Raw genomic sequence first — 22,500 nt, forward strand, 5'->3', positions numbered from 1 at the left:
GACCTGCTGAATTAAAAAAATACCAGCATCAAACATCCCCACCCCAATTATATTTTGAAGCGCGTTGAGCATGGGTAAACATTAGAGATGTCTATAATTGTGTGCAAATTTATTGAAATTATCACTCCTATACCTACACAACTCAGCTAAAAAGGTTGAATGTTTCGATTTTAGAAATGCCACTGGAAACCTTTATTTCACAGCAATGAGTCATTCCTTTGGAATTCAATAACAAAAAAAAAAAAAAGAAAAGAAAATTGGATTAAAGCATAAAAGAGATTGTACAGTTGAAATATTGTGTATTTTAATACTTCTATGTAATGAATCTAAAAAAGTCACCACTAAACATTTGCAGGAAAGTTGACACCTTCCAAAATAAGTGTACAGGAACAATCTTGAGAAGTGCTTGGTGAAACCTAATAGATTAAATATGTATTCTATGACAATTGATTGTGGTATCGCTTCGGCAAGTGACATTCAGAGTTATGAAAATGCTGCCGTTCTCTGAAAAAAACAAATTGTTTTAAAAAATTTGGCCAGAAAATCCGTCCTTCAAATATCAATCTATTAAAATGATCCTCATCTCGGGACAAACTTCAAACCTTGGAGATCACAATGTCCTAGATTTCAGATCTTTTGCCATGATTAAGGTCATTTTAATGAAATTGATATTTGTAGCACGAGTTTTCTGACCAAAATTTTAATTACGTATTTATTTATTTCCAGTGTGGAGGTGAAATGTTTACATCCTCAGATTACAAACGCCTGTATACTGAAACAAATCAAAAATTGAAATGCTCCGCACCTTTTTACTTATTTTTTCTTGTACTATTTAATGCATCAGGCAACCTCTCATACCTCTGATATGATGACCCTTCGTCATCATGCTGGCGTTAACGTTGAAAATTATGATTATAGATATACGTTATGAAAATTCAGAGAGAACTAGACGCCCAGGGCTTCAGCCTACAGAACTCAATCCATGCAGCGAAAGAGCGAGAAAATTGGCGTTACTTGCTGTTGCCTCGAGCAGCCGACGGATAGGGAAGATTTGAGTGAGTATGAGAATTCAGTAAGAAGAAAAATATCTATCTTGTTTCATACATTTCTCAATTTTTAAAAATGTCATTCTGATAATTTTAGCTCTAATTTTAACTTTTAGCTCATTGTTTAGTTTAAGAAAATACTTGATTGAGACGGCGGGTTAAATATTCTGGACAGCCCTCGAATGGACAGTTCCAGGCAACGAGACAGGTAGGTATATCGTGTAAAATTGCAAAACACAGACATAAAAAGAAGGACAAATACGAGACTCTAAGGAAAAGAGAAAACACTTATTGTAACAAAGCTTATTCACTACTACTATGCTGTTGACTTCAACACTTTCTGTAGTGAGACTATTCAGTTAAGGTTATGTCTTACTCTTTGCATTTCCAATTTTCCAAATTCGAAAAACCTTTTCATGCAACGAATCAATTGTCTTGCCATTGTTATTATTTTCTTTTCTATTGTATATAGTTCCATGATGGGCGTTGAAAGTAATGGGCTTGGGACGCATAAGCGACATAATGTTATGTTTATCTGATGTTTATAGTCTTTGGGTCATATATACTGACATTATTTGATTTAAGATTTCAAGCACAAATATTATTTATCCAAGAGATAGATAGATAGATAGATAGATAGATAGAGAGAGAGAGAGAGAGAGAGAGAGAGAGAGAGAGAGAGAGAGAGAGAGAGAGACATTGGTGCCTTTACGCATCCTTATAATGACTTCAAGAGTTTGGATTTTGGCAAAGGCCAACATTGTTATTGTTTTGTTTGTTTGTCTGTTTCTTTGTTTTAAAATCAGTCGAGAGGCATCCAAAATATTTGAGGTAAAATGAAGGCTATTACGAACAGGTACTGATTTATTTTAAATTTTATACTACAGCATTATGAAAATTAAAAGATCGAGACGAATCTTTTGAACCATTGACGATCAAAATCGGTTGGTAATAAAAGCTGTAGGCGTACACAGTTAAATTGTTATATAAATTTTACCCAGTTTCTTTATCACGTTGTTCAACTATAACAAGTAAAAATTGGCAATTAAAGAAGTAAATATAAGATTTTTATAGCAGAATGGCAAAGGAGGATAATGAGTAATATAAACAATTCAAAAGATCATGTTTTAACTTTCACCAAACTCCTCACCTCTGACACTGGCCAAGTCAGTTTTCACAGCCCTCTCTACATGTCGCCTTTTCATGGGAACGTATGGTGGAGGATCGTCACCATTCTGTCCATCGGAAACCACAAGCATTGATCCATTTTTGGAATCAACAGCAAGGTCGTTCCCAAATCGTTCAGCATGTTGTAGCGCCAAATTCTCTACATTAAGCGGCATTGACACACTTCCATGTCTCCGTTGGTTATGTATCTTGCCAACTCCATTTTCTCCTTCCCCATTGATTTCAACCTTATCTGTTTGATATCCCTCGTTGGAAAATCCCCTACGCATTGCTGAAGTTCCTAAGAGTCGGTATTCATCCATTTGCAAATTTTGATCCTTTTCAAAGTCCTTACGACTCTGAGCAGTGTTGCCATTGCTATTGTTGTGGTTTTCTGCCAGGACAATATCTTCCCATCGGACACTAGACACACTTCCATTGTTGCTGTGTCTTCTGTTGAAACTAGTGCCGTAATCAAAAGTAGTTGAAGATGTTGGGCTCATACTCATTGGTGAAATTGAGCCCAAACTTGATGATTGTTTGAATGCGTGGTTATAGTTGTGTTGGGGTGAGGTTACATAACCTATTCTCACAGGGTCATTGCTTCTAAAGCCTTCGTCGTCGATAGAGAACGACTTTCGGAGTGACGGTTTGATTCTATTTTCGTCAATAACGACGTTATCGTCCTCTTGAACTGATACTCTTCGTCTAAAATAGTCAAGATTGTCCTTCATTCTGCTCTCACATTCGGCTCTTCTTTGTTTTGCTGGAACATCCGGTGGGATTTCGCAAGTGATAGACATTTGCGACCGCCTTCGGTACCGCCTTAGCCCTTCGCTCATTGATGTCGACAGGTCCCGATCAGAGGGTTTTCGCAGAATGCCTTGCACTACATTGTGGGTACCTTTTGAACTGCCACTGTTGAGAATATTGTTATTATTAGTATTATTTTCGTCATAGGTACTGTTATCAGATTTGTTATCCGTCAAACTTTGTCCAATAGGTTGATTGAAACTTCCCTCGCAGTTATTATCCCCATTCATCAGTGACCTTTTCATGTCTTCAGAGTAGTTGTCATCACGTGTTTCACCTCCTTCATTTCTCAAAGAGCTAGAAGTATTTATCGATAATTCTGATGTCAAACTACTGCAGCTAGCACTATTGTTTCCAGCGTCACACATATCTTCATCAGCATTATGGTCTCCGTAAGAACGCTTTGATCCAACTTCTGAAGTTTCTTCAGCTTGCTCAGATCCGTTCTCAGATATTCCATTTTCACTATTGGATGACCCTGTTAATATGGGATACTCATTCTCACTTTCCGTGTCGCTGCCAAGATGAAATGTCACATGTTCATGTGACATTTTTCGTTGTTTTCCTGTCCCTCCCCTCTCATCATTTTCCATGTTCAATGGTTTGTACAATCCAAAATCCAACCTTTTTGCTTCATCAACCCTAAACGAACTGCAGGCATCGTTGTCGATTTCATTTTCTGAAGTTTGATTATCCTCGCCGTTTCGGGAAAACGACCCCAATTTCTCACCCTTTGGGCTAGACACAGACGTGGGTTTAAACTTCAAAATCTTCGACAACCTGATTCTAGGCTTATTGATGGTCATTTTTTCCCTCTCATCCTGAGCATTTCCGTTATCATTTGGTATTCTATCATTGTCTTGTTCAACATGGCCCGTGTCACAGGCTGGTGATGTATCGGTCGTAGTGAGATCATTTGACCCTGACAACTGGTTGCCCTCGTTTGTTCGTGTGCCATCAGCAGCAGGAGTCTCAGAGTTATTTTCATGAAACGATGACTTTGCGACATCGGTAGAATCAGATCCTCCACGGCGCAGTGCTAGGCCAGGCTCACTTGACATACCTGGGATTGAATAAAAAAAACAAAAACAAAACAAGAATGAAGTTTTTATAAAATATTGTAAAGTAGAGTGTAGTTGTTAAGAGCCATGGAGACGGAATCCCTCCCCCCCCCCCCAATCAAACAAACCCATCTAACAGTTGGGTGGGCAGAAGCTTTGATTTTTTTTATCGATTCCTTTGCATATGAGGCCAGTGCTCAACGCATTAAAACCTCCAAAATCATATAATGTCAAATATTATTTTCGGAGCAGCGTATTTCTTAAAGAATTCAACATGAGGTGTTGTCAGACGTAAAGATCAACCGGCAAAATGATAATCACGTGATATAAATACTAAGTAGAATGAGATAAAACTGTTAGTTACCTCGGGCTTTAACTTCGCTACCTTTATGATAAGGCTAATCGTAATAGTGTCTCTGACATGTTTTAGTCACGTCCAACCACTCATTTCATGTTACTTCGATATATATGGCCTAATATGTGGCCTTCTGAAGTCTCAGTGATGTGTTACCCCAACTTTACAAAAAATTCAATCTAAAAATTGGATTTGTTATAATAATAATGATAGATCTAAATATATACCACGCATATATCCCCCAATGGACTCAGAAGTGCAATATTATACTCTCCACCCATTCTTATATCTACAATCAGACAACCATACATTATTTACCTTTTAATAATTATCAAGTAATGATCCTTTTAAATCGATTTCCGTAGCGACATGAAGGCATGGATGGAATTTACACGTATGAATGGCCAGCCTTAATGGGATGCAGGCGATCAATAATGGATCGGCTGAATTATTTACAAGTGACGGACGGACAGTCATTGAATAAAACATGCTAGCTACTTAACATTTTGCCAACTTAACATTTTACTCAGACTATCGTCATGATATATAGGGTCTGATTGTTTGATGCAAATGAATACATAATTTCATAAAAGCAATAAGTAGATTTAAACCGAAATATTTCATATTTTTCGATATCGGATGTCTTTGTAAGAATCTGGGTTGTTATAAAATGAAACTTCCTCCTAAGTTAATATGGACCTTATGGTTTAAATCGATGTCTAGATAAATACTTGAGGATTAAATCAATACCAAATGAATCATGTGCGATGCAACTAGATAATCGGGGAACCAAATTTTGAATTTTCATCAATCTAATGTTGATAGCCATCTTTAGTCATTCGATTTACTTTATCCAATTATCGTTCTTCAAATACCTTCTCGGTCTTGCTTATGTAAAACTTCGTGCTGGGCTTATGTCAACATTGAGACCTTGAAAGTTGCATAGATTATCATAGAGGTATCATTTTTTTTCTTTCTTTCTTTAAAAAAAATTATATTTTAGTATGCAACCGTTTGACTGAGTCAGCCGATTTATAAGAGGAATGATGATACTACTACTACTACTACTACTACTACTACTACTACTACTACTACTACTACTACTACTACTACTACTACTACTACTACTACTACTACTACTACTACTACTACTACTACTACTACTACTACTACTACTAATAATAATGATAATAATAATAATAATAATAATAATAATAATAATAATAATAATAATAATAATAATAATAATAATAATAATAATAATAATAGACATAAAAAGAAAATTTAAAGCGGTAAATGATCAGAAAGATGTGGTCTACACCACTGCATAGATAACTCAAATTTATGAAATTTGCGTATCTTTCCGGGTTTTCTCAGCCAGCCACACATATTAGCAGTTTTCCCAGTGTAATGAAAATGAGACGTCGCAAGCTTTAAAAGTCACCTCCTCGTTTGTAAATGTGTCCTTATAATAACAATGACATTGTTTCATAAACACTTCTCCAGATCTTTATCTTACACCTTTGCCTGCTCCTTAATCTCTCAATTTGAGATTTTCAAAAATAAAAATTGAACATTTCTAATGTCTTCGCCCTCGCCCTTTCGTGTTCAATAATGTATGTGTTGTGTGATGCAAGTGAGGGTTCACAGCTTAAAACGCGTACCCTTGTGAAGAATATAGGCATTTAAAACTCTTCCCGACGACCGGGGCAACCTGTGTGGTGTAATGGTAGCACGTCTGACCGGTAACCAGTCTATCCCCATGCGAGGAAAACTGATGATTTGGGATTTTTTCCCTTGTATTTTTTTTTCTTCCTTTGTCTGGCACTGTTTCATACACACTTTTTCAGTTCTTTACCTTTCACCAGCATCTGCTCCTTAATTTCTTAATTTAATAATAACAACAAAAAAATGTTGTATGACGTCATATGCAATCTGTCTAAAGCCCCCCCATAGACGCCGACATCCGCTGGTAGCGGGACGGATGACCTATCGCTTTGACCCCATCCCTGCGTTTATCGCAGATGATTTTTGCCCACATACGGGGAGATATTTTTTTTTAGGCGATCGGCGATCGGGGGCGTGGCAGTATAAAAAAGTGGACAATTTTTTTCGGATTTTCGCTGTTTTCAAGTCGGATTCGTGATCAGCGTCAAATTTACAATAGGTTTGATACTAAGAACTGTGTGTTTACTCCAAAAATTGGTGAAATTAGAAATCAATTTTAATTAATAGTGAGGCTATGTGGCCGACAGAACCGATCCCAGTTACTGTCTGTTATTCTATCTTTCGTCTTGCCACAATAGTGATTACTTCTCACTAAATTATATCAATTAGACTGTTGAAGGAACGAAATTGACATCATTCCACTCTTTGTTATTGTATTAAGGCAGTCATTTTGGTAATTAGTTCTCACTAAATTATATCAATCAGACTTTTAACGTTCAAGGTTACTCGTAGTTTTGTATGACGGTACGTTATTTCCGACTGGTGGATGTTGCGAGCATTTTACCTAAACTCATAGCATCAATAGCCGTCCAAAATATTCGCATCATATGTAGCAATAGCTATAATAATCTAACATGTCGAGAGAGAGAGAGAGAGAGAGAGAGAGAGAGAGAGAGAGAGAGAGAGAGAGAGAGGGAGAGGGAGAGAGAGAAAGAGAAAGAGAGAAAATTTTACTTGCGCTATATATACCGCTATATTCAATAAAGGTGCTCAAATCACTTTATAAGGGTCTTTGGCCAACATAAAAACATGTTAGACGAGACATGACTGTTAAACGATATTGCAATTGTTTCCCGACAGAGACGACGCTGTAAACAGCGAGGTACTCATTTTAACAGTGAACAAGGTGAGAGAATGCGAGTAAAGAGCCTTTTCCAAGGACTCAATTATGCGCCACTCAGAGCGGGACTCGAATCCAGTACCGTCCGATCCAAAGGCGAGTGTCATTTCACAAGATCACATGCATAGCCGCACAAAAAAGTGATGAGAGAATAGATTCATATGTATTGAAGGAGGAGAGTGCGGATGGAGTGAGTAAAGTTCTTGGATATTTATAGAAGGAACCAAATTGACGTCACTCATCTCATTGTTATTGTTTTTTGACACCCATTTTTATGATTAGTTCTCATTAAAATATATCAGACTATAACGTTCAAGGTTCCATGTAGATCTTTGGGCTGGAGTGATATTTCTGGCTGGCGGACTTTGTGAGTATTTTAATTTAACACAGAGCATCAATAGAAGGAATGAATTTGACGTTAGTCAACCCGTTGTTATTGCTTTTAGACAGCATTTTATAATTAACTTATCACTAAGTTATATCAATCAGACAATGAACGTTCGCGTTTGCAGTTTTGTTTGTTAATATGTTATACCCCGATGGAGATGTCGTGAGTATTTTTCCAATACGCATAACATCAATACATTTGCAATCCGATTTAAGTTTAAAAGCAACGTAGACCACGGAAATTTTTCCATTTTGTGGACAATAAAGATTTTTTATTTATCGTCATTATTATTATTATTATTATTATTATTATTATTATTATTATTATTATTATTATTATTATTATTATATTATTATTATTATTATTATTATTATTATTATTTTTATTATTATTATTATTATTATTATTATTATTATTATTATTTATAAAACAAATCGACAGTGTTCCCGTGGCAGGTTAAACGGGTACTCCTCGGGACTACTCGCATTCGCACCCCCCCCCCCACCACCACACACACACACACACACACACACACACACACAGCTCTTTTCTTTTTTTTTTGGGGGGGGGGGCGTTGTTTGTAGATTATAATTCAAGGTTACAATGCCCACCCCTGTCATCACGTAGTCAAGGCTTTTTGGCATCTGCCAATCCCAAATGTCTGTGTCAAGGTCGACCGTGATGTCGCGTCAACGGGTGAGGAGGAAAAAAAAAAAAAAAGAACTGGCATATTATTATATCATTACATTGAAAATTATGAAAACTATTTTTTATTTTGTATGAAATCCTTTATAAGTTTTACGATGAACAAGAACGAAACTTTTGCCATCTACCTCTTCCTGGCGCAACATTTATAAAAATATTATTAAAAAAAAATAATAACACAGCATTTATTTGGCGCAATATCCACGTGCTCAAAGCGCTTTACAAGGGTCCCAAGGCAACAGCAATATTAGACTTGAAAGACGAGACATGACGCCTGTCAGGCGATGTGACATTTTTTCCTAACAAAGACAACGAACGGCCATGTTCTCATTTTACACCTGAGTACGGTGAGAGAATGTGAGTAAAGAGCCTTTTCCAAGGACTCAACTCTGCGCCACTCAGAGCGGGTCTCGAAACCTGAACCTTCCGATCCGAAAGCGAGAGTCATACCACTTGATCCATCACAAAACAGGGAGGGGCACTTTTCTGTCGGCCACATAGCCTCAATATTAATTAAAATTTATTTCTAATTTCATCAATTTTTGGAGTAAAAACATAGTTCTTGGTATCAAACCTATTGTAAATTCGACGCTGATCACGAATCTGACGTCAAAACAGCGAAAATCCGAAAAATATTGTCCAATTTTTTATACTGCCACGCCCCCGATCGCCGATCACCTCGAAAAATATTAAGCAAAGCGGGCTTTGCGGGCGATCGACCGTACCTAGGTTTATCGGCCAGGTATTTGGCCACACACATTGCGTTTTCATCCCGGTTTGCCTCATCGGGGTCTGGACCAGGATCATACCCGGGCGTGTATGGAGCCTTTAAAGGGAGGCGTATTGTCCCGGTGTGACCATGTTGGGAGACTGAATCAATGTATGAGGGTGTGAATGAATAAAAGGAAAGAAGGAAGCGATCGCCCAAATAAGTCGACCGTGACACCTTGGAAAAATCAATCTAGTGTATCCGAGAGACAAGGCAATAATAGAACACGGTTAAGTTGCTAATCTATTTAGTTTTGGATCAAATTTTCTTCAAAAGCTGCAAAAATATTATATACATATTTAAAAAGAAAAAGAAAAGAAAAGAAAAGAAACGCTCGCTCAGAGTGTCACTGTTATATTTTTGTTGTTGCCAACAATGGTTTCTCTTGTCTGGATTTACATTCCTTAACCCATTTATTTCTAACATATTTAACAATTAGCTCTTGGCAAGCTCCGCTTAAGGGTGGGTGGGTGTCATTACACATAAATCGACGTGCTCAGAGAACGCGTGTCGTCTATGTTTGTTTTCCTTTCAGTTTGAACTTGGTAACTCGGTAGAGAAGTGGACATGAAGTTCAAACTCAGCACAATACTGTTGACTTTATAAGAGATGATGATAGATTGTACATAATAATATTTATAGAACACGGACAGAGGGTTTCAATTCTCATGTTGGATGTTAACGTTCTGTGTTTTATTAATATTCATAGAATCCATGTGATGTCTATACCGTTACTGAGGTCTTTCGGATTATTCTGTTTATGTATTTGTAAAGTACTCCTAGTGGAGTTACACACACATAGGGTGGTGCACACAAGTCATAATATTGATATGATACCAAAGAATGTTCTACTGTCTTTGATGATACCGAGTGGATTTTAGGTATGTATTACGGAATATTTGACCACCATGACAATCTGGTTCTAGTTCAGTATGAACTCGATGAAGAAAACTGCGCGTGAAGTCATAATACAGTGTCAGACAAAGCAAGAAAGAAAAATACTATGTCTGGCACTTCTTCAAACACACTTTTTTCAGATATTCATCGGACATCAGAGCCAATTTGAAGTCATTATTATAATGCAAATTTATTAGATTTAAGACTTTGAAGGTTTAATGAACATAACTCACTCTCCCCGATGAAGACATTTATTTTAACTCACATTGAACAAGTCAAGTTTATCAGGTTCTTTCCAACATAACACCGTTATGAGATGGTAGGTTATGAAGACTTGCCTCATTGAATATTTATATTATATTATTCGTCATTTTTAGAAGATGACAATTGTAGTCGATACCGTTTACTTTAAAAATCAACAATTTAACCTCACAAGGACTTCAAAATCCTTAAAATTATGTAGTTCAAATTCAATAACTTTTAATGACATAGAAATGCTCTTAGAATTATGAAATTGGAGCCAAAATTTCGTAATTTTACGAACGTTTTGTAATAGTAGACAGGCCTGCTGCTATATGTATCGCCATTCACCATTATAAGCTGTTCAAGAGTTTGCCTGTGGCTCAGTTTATTTATATAATTTTTCTTTTAAAACACACGCCTACATATTATGTGCTTAAATCGTTATTGGTATGTGATGTGAATTACCATGCACGTTCATAAACTTATCATGCTTTTCATCATATCCATATTATGATTTCAGGATCATTGTACAGAAGTTAATTTAGCATAATCTTTCGCTTTGAACAGATAGGTATTATATTATAAAGATGGATGAATGGATGGATTAATCAATGGATAGCATTTTGGGAAATATGGACGGATGGTTGGATAGATGGATGGATGGTTAAATGGATGCTTGGATAGAAATGTGTGAAATCAGATATATACGAGTTAAACAGATTGATGGATGCTCTGAGGTGCTCACTTAATATAGGTAAATATTTGACGGAGATGGGGTGCTTAACTCTATCCACTTACGGACGGAGAAGGTGCCAATTAAAGGTAAGTGCTTAGGCACTTAACGTGATGGATTTGTTTACTGTCCTGCATTTTTGTTATGATGACCTTGTCAAAATTACCACAGGATGAGCGTAATATCATGATGGCGTGGACGGTTAATGCTAATAGTGATATTATGATTATGATGGTGATGATATCATAGCATGACAAAAAAAAATGATGAATACGGGCACGAGCTTTATCTCAAAACTTAGCTAAAAAGTAAATGTTATTTTCCAGATCTTTGTGATTGATAACGACAATTTCTACACAAGCAAAATAATTGAATAGGTTTACTATTCAATTTTTGTTGGATCTATACGTCATAAGTTAAATCACTTCCAAATATAACCTTGACGACATATTTGCATGATTTCTTTTTCAATATATTTTTTTACAATTTCACAAAGATCGGCATAAAGCTAACGAGAATCTTGCCTCGGGTGGTTGCTTGCACGATTTCTTTTCCGTGTTATTTTGAACAATTTCAAAGATACGATCTGTAACGCGATTGAATAGAATATTGAACACTTGATACCAACATAACCTTGGGTTCGAGCCCGTTTAAAAGGCTCACTTTTATAAAAGTCGCATCCGCAAGACTTTTTTTTTTCATTTCTTGATGGATTAGTTTATGAAAAATTATATCAAAATATCATCGCAGTTGTCATATTCTGAATTAGACATGAGTTGAAAAAAATAAAATGTTCGTTACTTTTTTTTTGGAGAGAACGTTTCTTCTTCTTCTTCTTCTTCTTCTTCTTCTTCTTCTTCTTCTTCTTCTTCTTCTTCTTCTTCTTCTTCTTCTCTTCTTCTTCTTCTCTTCTTCTTCTTCTTCTTCTTCTTCTTCTTCTTCTTCTTCTTCTTCTTCTTCTTCTTCTTTCTTCTTCTTCTTCTTCTTCTTCTTCTTCTTCTTCTTCTTCTTCTTCTTCTTCTTCTTCTTCTTCTTCTTCTTCTTCTTCTTCTTCTTCTTCTTCTTCTTCTTCTTCTTCTTCTTTTTCTTCTTCTTCTTCTTCTTCTTCTTCTTCTTCTTCTTCTTCTTCTTCTTCTTCTTCTTCTTCTTCTTCTTCTTCTTCTTCTTCTTCTTCTTCTTCTTCTTCTTCTTCTTCCTCTATTACTAGTACTACTACCACTACTACTACTACTACAACTACTACTACTACTACTACTACTACTACTACTACTACTACTACTACTACTACTACTACTACTACTACTACTACTACTACTACTACTACTACTACTACTACTACTACTACTACTGCTACTGCTGCTACTACTACTACTACTACTACTACTACTACTACTACTACTACTACTACAAAACTGCTTCTTTTTCTTTTTTTTTCTCTCCTTCTCCTCCATCCTCTCCTTCCTCTCCTTTTCTCCTTCATTCTCTTCTTTTTCTTCATGAGGCAAATCTTTGTAATATCCAGAAAAAACAAAACAAAACAAACATCCGTACTTATGTACTTGAGGAGCGAATGACAATTGTCTCCACTTCATACCTTGTTGTTACCAACATAAGTGCCTGCTCCACTCACTTTTCTGAATTAAAAATTCACCCCATATACCGTAGCATACTCAATGTCTCAATCGTTTCTATGTTATATGTTTGTGTTGAGAATATTGGCTATTAAGCTTAACTGCTGGTCAAAAATAACTTCGCGATGGTTGTGTGCGAGCGAATCGGCGGTCTCCAGAAGTGGATGAGAGAGGGCTTCAGAAATTACTTGGGTTTGATACGAATATTTTTGTGTTCGTGGATAGCTCACACGGTAGAGCCACGCTCTCACCTGCCAGGCGGAGTTGTCGTACCAATAAGGTCGCAGGTTCAAACCCCACCACCGCCGCGAAAAAGTTTTTATTCTCTATTGTCTTCTGGCACTTTTCTACTCACTTCATATCTAATTGTCTCCACCATACCTATTGCAGTTCACAACGTTTCCACAACAAAGAGTCAAGAGTTCAGATAGATGGATAGATTGACAGATAGACAGGTGGATAGATAGATACATAGAAAGATGGATAGATAGATGGACAGATAGATAGATAGATCGATAGATGGATGGATGGAGGGAGGGATGGATGGATAGATAGATAGATAGATCTTGTTAATGGATGTGGAAATGACAAATAAAGATTGTTAATGGGTTGGGAAATGACAAAGTAAACAGACACAATACACAGTAAGCATTTACACAGATAAGAGAGTAACTGAGGGAAGTAAAGAGGGAGGAAAACTGAAAGATGTATAGGGGTAGGACAGACGAGACAAGTCTACCCCCCCCCCCCCCCAAAAAAAAAAAAATTAAAAAAATAAATAAAATAAATAAATAACCAAAAAGGCAAGCAGATTTATGGTGATATAATAATATACGTATATATATATATATATATATATATATATATATATATATATATATATATATATATATATATATTATATATATATATACGTATATTATTATATCACCATAAATCTGCTTGCCTTTTTGGTTATTTATTTATTTTATTTATTTTTTAATTTTTTTTTTTTGGGGGGGGGGGGGTAGACTTGTCTCGTCTGTCCTACCCCTATACATCTTTCAGTTTTCCTCCCTCTTTACTTCCCTCAGTTACTCTCTTATATATATAGGGAGAGAGAGAGAGAGAGAGAGAGAGAGAGAGAGAGAGAGAGAGAGAGAGAGAGAGAGAGAGAGAGAGAGAGAGAGAGAGAGAGAGAGAAGTGCCTGTTATGTATTAAATGTCCCCTGTTTTGAATTCTCAATGTTGTTAACACTTGCCAGTGAAAAGGTTAGGCTGTTTGCTCAATCGTCACTTGTCTATATCTATTTGCATGTCCAAGTTTACTTAGATCTTGAAAGCACAGACTGCATTTTCCACAATATCACCATAATGATGAAGATGAACATGATGATGATAATTAGGAGGACAACAAAAATAAAGATAAAAGATGTAACTAAATGTCCTGTATACTTGATAAAATTATCTCCAGTCTTCTCTTCCTTTTCTCCTCCCTGCTCCCACGATGATTACAATATAATAATAATAATAATAATAATAATAATAATAATAATAATAATAATAATAATAATAATAATAATAATAATAATGATAATATTAGTAATAATAATAATAATAATGAAATAATGATAAAAATTATATTTATTATTATTATTATTATTATTACTCTTATTATTAGGTAGAAAAGCTGGAAGAGGACGAGAAATACGAGGAGAAGAATTGGAGATGATTTTTTTATCACGTGTACACGGCATTTATTGAGAACTATAGTTACCTTGTTTAACCATTTATTATTCATTATGTATTACTATTCACTGCCGCTTAGATGTAATATTAAGATATTTGCTAGTTATATTATCACTGGTTACATGCTATCTATTCTCTGTTTTATCCTCTGTGGCTGTGACCTATATTTTTCCAAGTAATAATATAACAATATTTCAATCTGTTGAATTTTTAATTTACATGGTAGTAAGCGTTACTAAAAACGAGGAAAAGAAAATGGTTGTGTCCAGTAACAGGCGTGTATTATGTAAAGTGACAGAGTTTGATTACACTGATTTAAACTGGCTTGAGCTTAAGCTTTTATGTAGCGCAATGTCCATTAAATAAATGTGCTCAAAGCGGTTTATAAGGGCCATCAACGGCAACACAAAACTATATGACGGTCGTAAGTCGCTATTACAAGGATTTCCGACAGAGCCAACCCTTTTCTTTACAGGCGCGGCCGGGTACTCATTCACATAAAAGTATGGTGAGATAATGTAAGTAAAGAGCTTTCTCCGAGGACTCAACTTTGGGCAGCCCAGAGTGGGGACTCAAACTAGGAACCTAAGAATATCATGCCACAATACAACAAAGCCATTTAAAAATAAAACGCCCATTTTCTTTTTTTTCTCCAAATTTTGATCAGAATGAATGGATATTTCGTTTATTGATAAATTCAGATTAGATGATTCCTAATTTGTCAAAAGTCTTCGAGGTCTCAGGTTTAAGAGCTATCACTGCCGTACTCTGAAAAAGAAAACAACACATATTCAAATATCGATCGATTAAAATGACCCTCATCCTGCCAAAAACCCTCAAACCTGGGACTTCCATGGTATTGATTGATCGATAATTGAAGACCGAGTTTTCTGGCCAAATATTTTAATTCGTGTTGTTTTTATTTTCAGAGTAAACGCCTTGTCTTAATCTATCAAAACAAAGTGAAAGTTGTTAGGTCTAAAAATAAAAAGTGTTTTGTTATTGTGTGGCAGCGTTTAGTACAATGGATTAGTATGAGATTGATTGAAAACTTATTACGCGAGTCAGTTCTCACACGAGGTTAAAGGATTCGTGGCAACGCCCAGCTCTCTCAACAACCTCTCGTGTAACACTGGCTTGATCGAGTGAACTGGCGATCGTTTATAGATAACGATTGCTAATGGAAAACGGACGAATGAAATTATAAAATACGACGAGATAAGATAAACGCGTGGTGGTTTTCCTCGAATGTTTCACATAATAATTGGATTTCCGTGGAGCAGTGGTTGTAAAACTTTCACTGTTGGTAAGTTGCGTTATTGTGTGTTATATTCAAGTTTAATATTAACCTCATCATTGAGTGTTGGGTGTTTCCCTATTATATTTTGATATTATGTTTTTTTTAAAACAGTATTTAAATAGTTACAGGTATTTTAAAAGCTATGCGTGAAAATACTTTGCATTGTCGAAACGGCATTTTATATTTTATAATATTTTCGAGGACATCTCATTATAATTTCATTTGGATAAGTTCTTTTTACCCACAACACGTATTCACAATGTACTCCAATATTGTAAACAAAACTGTTTTCGCATTACCTTGCCAGAAATGCTTTAGAGGATACGATTTACGATAAAATTAATACGAAAATGACAAAATGATTTTTTGTATGTGAAGAATATAATACCATTTAACAGTTCTATCTGGTAGCCAAGAGACGGTCAAACATAAAATCTGTCATATAAAAAAATGTGACCCACCGTGCCAAAACGATACTATGTCGGGATGAATTAGACTTTAAAAAGTGAATTAAGAATAAAAATGAAACGAAATTCGAACTGAGACAAATTGTATTTATTCTCCACCATAATGGATATAAACTAACCCACCGTGCCATAGTTGACGTCTATAATTTCAATGTTTTCAGCAAACAATCCATCCCGACAATATACCATTTGAAGACTAAGTGGATTTTGTTGGTTTTTGGTGTGCTTAACTCTCCTAACTGACTATTTTCTGGATTTTCCTCAAACCGTCATTATCACACAACATAAACTCTAACTCAAAGGGAATAAGGACATGCTATATATTTTGTTAAGTACTTATAACTATAACAACAAAATTCTCCAAATTGTGTGATGTACAAAAGAACTATGAATAACAAAAAATGTTGGTTGTATCGTAACAAAAATGACGATTTTCCTATAGTTGGTAAGGAGAGGCTTAACTCACAAAATTACTTGACTACTTCAAAAGTCTATACTTGTGATAACAGAATTATAAAATTGGAATGGATTATACTAATAAAACGTCAGTAAGGGGGAAAACCCCCAACAAACTTTCTCTGTTTTATTCATTCATTTCTGTGTGTTCATATTAGCAGGTCTGGTAACTCAACGCCATGATGGCTACTTAAATACGATTGTAATGGACGCTATTTTGCGTTGGTTTGAGAGTACTAAGTAGGCTACAGACCCGATTCATTGACATTGGTTACTTGTTTATCTCACTCAACCATAACACCGACTATATCCGTAGCTTACACGGGTTACTTTTACCCCCATGCCTATTTATTACAATTTTTTTATAAGACAAATTATAGGCGTACTATCAAAGCTACTGCTTTTAGTTTTTACATCATGTTAGTGGTAGTTGAATAAAGCTATCTATGTACATACTCATTTTTAATACATTTTTTCCCAGTTTTGAAACGTAGCAAAAATCTCTAGGATTGAGTGAGTTAAGCAACATAAACACTGATTTTAATAGGGTAGCCTATGTGATTTATAAATCTGTACGTTTAAAATACTTTGCAAATAGATGAATTTCAGTGTAAGACCACAAATAAGATGTCTCATAGTTGTCGCTCCACTAAGCAAATACCCTTAAGGCGAATGATGTGAAGACAAATCGGCTGTGTAGTTAATAATTCATGTGTTTTGTTAACTCAATGATTTGGTCTATTCTCAATTCACCCAGTGGTATAATAAGCGATTCTTTCATCTTTTTGTATTTATTAAACGAGTTATTTTTATCATGGCCAATAACACGACGAGCTTGCGAGTATGATTTATTGCACGATAAAATATAACGAGTTTAATAAATACAAAGAAATGAAAGAATACGTTTATTCTACCCCTTTAAATAAGATTATTAGATATTTTGTAACCAAATGGTATGGTAGTACTACTTCTATTCACCATGATTTGTATATTTCTCCTTCTGTTTGAATGACAATTTGATCCAAAACTAAAAACGTTGGATTTGTATTCATGCGCAACAAAAGATTAGTTAGAATTACCACCTTATTTCACACCAATAAAATGTGCGCAATCGCGTTCAATACATTATTCAACGATTACGTATTTACTAAGAAACGACAGAGATTTCCAATGAGAGGGGTGGAATAATTTACTTTCGTTTTTGTTTTCATAATAAAATGTTGCATAATAAAGTAGTCCTTCAGAGCCATTAGGTCCATGAGCCAGAGTCCCGGTTTCCATATCATGAGACGGACAATAGTAATTGCTTGCCACCCTTATGATAGGATATTATTCATCAATGGTAAAGTACGTTCCGCCAGATCTAACAAACACAGCTACCCAATCACTACAGGGTGGGCAGGTGGTAGGGATTAAATCTCGACTTCATCCGGGATTTGATCTCGGTCCTTTTGAGTGTCAGGCTCTACAAACTGAGCTATTGGGACCCCCCGATGCATAATAATAAATATACTCATGGATCAAAGATCACATAATCCCAAAATTAGAACCCTAAAAGGATTTTTTTTTGCGTGATATGAATGCAATCATATACGTTTTTAAATAGTTACAGGTATATTTAAACCTATGCGTGAAAATGGTTTGCATTGTCGAAACGGCATTTTAGATTTTATAATATTTTCGAGGACAATAAATAAATTTGCAATAATATAGAGAAAAGTTGCGTTTCTAATGGTGATGACAACACATTTTTATAAAGTAACTGGAACGCAAACGACAAACACCATTTTACAGTGTGTACTGCATGGTACTCGAGCATTGTATAATCGACGAAGGACATAGAAATCGGGGTTTTGTTTATAATTATAACAATAATAATGATGATAACGACACGATGAATAACTACAACAAGACGGTACCCCTATAATATCGCCATTTTGGCGCTTGCTGACACAAAAACAGATATATATATATATATATATATATATATATATATATATATATATATATATATATATATATGTAAAAATCAAAAGTTTAATCTTGTTTATGTTATGTATTATACTCCTCTTTGTACTTCCAGGCCTTTCCATAATCTTAAACATAATTTGAAGACCCCAGACTAAAAGTACTTAAGTCACATTTTCATACATTTTATCGAATCAGTGATAAACTTAAATCATAATCATCACAGTTCGCGCACCAATTTTGATCATGATAAACACAAAGTCCGTTATCTCAATACTACAATTTTATTTTTTATATACTCTATTTTATTGGCGAAAGCCTAAGATTGAATAAACTTTGAACTATGTAGCCTAATCCAAGTTTTTAAACTCCCATTTTCTCAAAACTAACGCCCTGTGACTGAAGTACCCTCACCACTTGGCTCTTCCTTTTCTTTCGTTATTTAGATCCTTGTCATCCTAAGATGTTGACAATTTTATTTTCTGTCAGCGAGTTTTTTGGGTTTTTTTTACTTCAACAATAGATTTAGACCGCAAGGTCGAATGTGAAGAAGATAAATAATAATTTAATATCGTAAAATGCAGTCTTTATTATAATAACTTATCCACAACATGCTTCTATACGCGAAACTATTATTAATAGAATACTTATAAAAGACATGTTGCATTGTAGCAACCTTTATACGATACAATGGCTAATGAGAGCTTAATTAGGCCAATAGTGTGGCCTTTGGTGCCCTGTCACAGTAATAAAGAAAGGTATATGCTTAGTATGATAGAAAATACAGGATACCAATTATAAAATAAGCATCAACTACTCATCGAATTCAAACTTAAGGTGGTCTAATTCCTTATCAACACAGTTCTTAAAAATGTTAACATGTCTTGCAGTTCCTGAAGAGGCGTGGAGAGAGTTCCAAACATATACGGTTCTGAAAATTAAAGAGCGGGTACGCATTGAAGTCGAACGCAGGTGTTTGAAGATATTGAAGACCCCACCTCTTATTGACGCCAAAACAGCATATTAGGAGAACTCCCTAGAATCCAAGTTGTCAATCTAGTGTACGATCTTGTAAATTTGAATGAGATCACCTCTAAGTCTTCTGTACGTTAAGGAAGGAAGTAAAAGGCGTTCCAATCTTTCTTTTTAAGACAGATAATACAATTCAGCCACAGACTTAGTGGCCCTCCTAAGGCTATGGACTGTCTTTTATACATCGAGTCCATAGAATGCAATTGGCAGCTCACTGGTGAAAATGGTGATATCTTTGAATATAACATAACATTTCCCTATCATCATACAAGTCCAGAATTCCTCTATCCAAGATACAAAGTTACTATCATACCATCTTCTAAGTTCAGCTGCCCTCGTCTAAGCAATCGTTTAATTAATCATACATTTTAAATTTGAATTTTAAAAATGATTACCCGTTGTTCTTTCTCCTTTAAATTATATTCTTTACATGACCATTCTTTTCGTCGTTTTTTCTTCTTCTAAGCATTCATATATTCATTCATTTGTCCATTCATTCACTCGATTATTTATTCATCAGTTCTATCGTTCTTTCTTTACTTCATTCATTTATTTATTTCCCCTCAAGGCTTTTAATAAGCTGCTAATTAGGTCAAAGATGAATGGCATGACTTTTTATACATGCTGAATTATTGCTTAGGGAAGTTTTCTACATTGGGTTTGTATTTATTTTGAATGGTGGACTTAGTTTACAGTATTTTATAATAATAGTGTTGTCAATTGGTGCTTTGCGCAACTTTGCCGTGTCGCATAAATATCACAGAATCTGCTTATTAGAATATAGTTTAATCCGGAGTGGTGTGGATATATATATATATATATATATATATATATATATATATATATATATATATATATATATATATATATATATAACATATACATGTGTGTGTATATTTAACGCTCTTCTTACCACCCATTTTCCGGGTTTTCTCCCACCCAACGCTAAAATAGCCTATATATTTTTTTTTTCTCAACTCTGGGACTCAAGAAAAAATAGAAAAAGTCAGATAGATCTTATCAGATCTACTACCATGCAGTAGGCTAAGCTTACATACTTTTTTTCAGCAAATCCCGCTGTACACAAAAATTGTCGGGTTTTGTAATTATAATTTAAAATTGTCTTTAAATTTTGTGATAAAAAGAACTCAGAATGGGGAAAATGTTGTCTGGTTCGTAACGAATGTGAATGTGGCGATTTTCCTATGGTTATTAATAGAAGATCTAAAATAATAACATTTTATTGGATACTTTAAAAATTGTATGTTTACGTTTCATGGAATTATTTCGTACTTCACTATGCGATTATGACGCTTGCACAACCTATTTGCGAATGATGGCAAAATTAATGAGCCATATCAATGACCAGATAGGTCACCAAAGGGGGCAGATCTCATAATTTTTACCTCCCGGGTGGTTTTGATTTTGAGCAAGTCATTTTACGAACGTTTCACCCAACCGATTCAGCTCTGAATGGGCAACTTGCATCATTTAGAGAAAACTTTAGGATATGTAACTATGAAGGCAGTAGACAGATATGCACATTGATATATATATATATATATATATATATATATATATATATATATATATATATATATATATATATAGAGAGAGAGAGAGAGAGAGAGAGAGATAGATAGATAGGTAGATCGATAGATTGGTATTATGAGGTATATATATATATATATATATATATATATATATATATATATATATATATATATATATATATAAAGAGAGAGAGAGAGAGAGAGAGAGAGATAAAACATTAAACACGTGTTGCACATGAGTGCACGTGAGTTAAGTCTGATATATTATGGAGTTTTTCGAGATTAAAGGTGTCGGGTCAGACAGAACACAGGAGCTGATACATAATTGTGATTGGAATTTGGTATTGCCATGATTTATGACTTTTTGGTCATGAAGTGCCAAATTGGCAAACCTCACAAAGACGAGGCAAATTAGAAGAAAGGTGCGATTATAGTCTTTGATAAAGAGAGAGAAAATTATACTCATGAGCAGAAAGACAGAAAATAAATTTTAAAATTCCTATGTCACGCGAGATGGACCCATTCGCCTGTTTGCTTTTAGCAATTATGCTATGATTTTTAGTTTGTTTTTGTATTTTATTGTTTTCCAGATGTACGTTTCATTTAATTAGTTAACTGGCATTTTCTAGCGAAAAAAACAACAACATGTATTTAAAATTTTAGCCGAAAACTCGTCCTCCAAATATCGATCGATTTAAATTGACCCTCATTTTGGCAAAATATCTCAAACCTGGGACTTTGCGAAGTATATTGCTACAACACATCATGGAAACCGCGACCATAATATTAACCCTCTCCTTACCATATACATGAAAATCGTTCGTGACATTCAATGGATATTTTTCTCATTCATATTTGTTTTATACATCACAAAACGTAACGTTTGTTTTGCTGCACAAAATCATGTATATTATTGTATGTCCTTAATGCTTCTGAGTTTTAGTGTAAAGAAATCAATTTTAGTGTTGGGTAGGTATGACATTTTTTGGGACAATCCTGAAAATGGTCGGTAAAGAGAGAATTAACTCCCAAAATGGCAGGCTTACCCAACAGAAAAATTGATTTTTTAAAACTCAAACAATCTCTCTACAAAAAACGTTATGTTCTTATTAATTAAACAAAGATTATTGTGATGTCCGCAATTAATCTGAATAAGAAAAAATACATATTGTGTCGTAACAAATGTGACGATTTAGCTGTAGGTGGTAAGGAGAGAGTTAAAGGACCGTTATTTATTATATCACATGTTGATCACTGTTGTAGCAATCAATTCACGTTTTAGCTCGTTTATCCCGTTTACGTCGTTAAAAAACCCCAATAAGTCTTGCCGCTTTGTTCAC

The 22,500-nt window shown here is 34.9% G+C and overlaps 2 protein-coding genes across 3 annotated transcripts in view; one reads left to right on the forward strand and one right to left on the reverse strand.

Moving 5' to 3' along the window:
- The window catches only part of LOC144974902 (uncharacterized), a 251,977-nt gene that overhangs the window by 36,785 nt on the left and 192,692 nt on the right, over nt 1–22,500 (reverse strand). Inside the window, exon 3 of the mRNA XM_078918375.1 lies at nt 2,197–4,089. Within this exon, the coding sequence (XP_078774501.1) occupies nt 2,197–4,087 (1,891 nt within the window). The 5' untranslated portion in view covers nt 4,088–4,089. The remainder of the gene's footprint in view (nt 1–2,196; nt 4,090–22,500) is intronic.
- The window catches only part of LOC144974901 (uncharacterized), a 38,962-nt gene continuing 26,164 nt past the window's right edge, over nt 9,703–22,500 (forward strand). The window contains exon 1 of one of the 2 annotated variants that reach the window (XM_078918372.1): nt 9,703–10,033. The gene's annotated coding sequence lies outside the window, so the exon portion shown is untranslated. Of the gene's footprint in view, nt 10,034–15,496; nt 15,691–22,500 lie in introns of those variants that run through there. The other variant, XM_078918374.1, reaches the window with a different exon arrangement.

The sequence above is a fragment of the Berghia stephanieae genome, chromosome 6 (genome assembly GCF_034508935.2).
Source record: "Berghia stephanieae isolate SIO BIC M18660-M18661 chromosome 6, UCSD_Bste_1.3, whole genome shotgun sequence".
NCBI classification, from domain to species: Eukaryota; Metazoa; Mollusca; class Gastropoda; order Nudibranchia; family Aeolidiidae; genus Berghia; species Berghia stephanieae.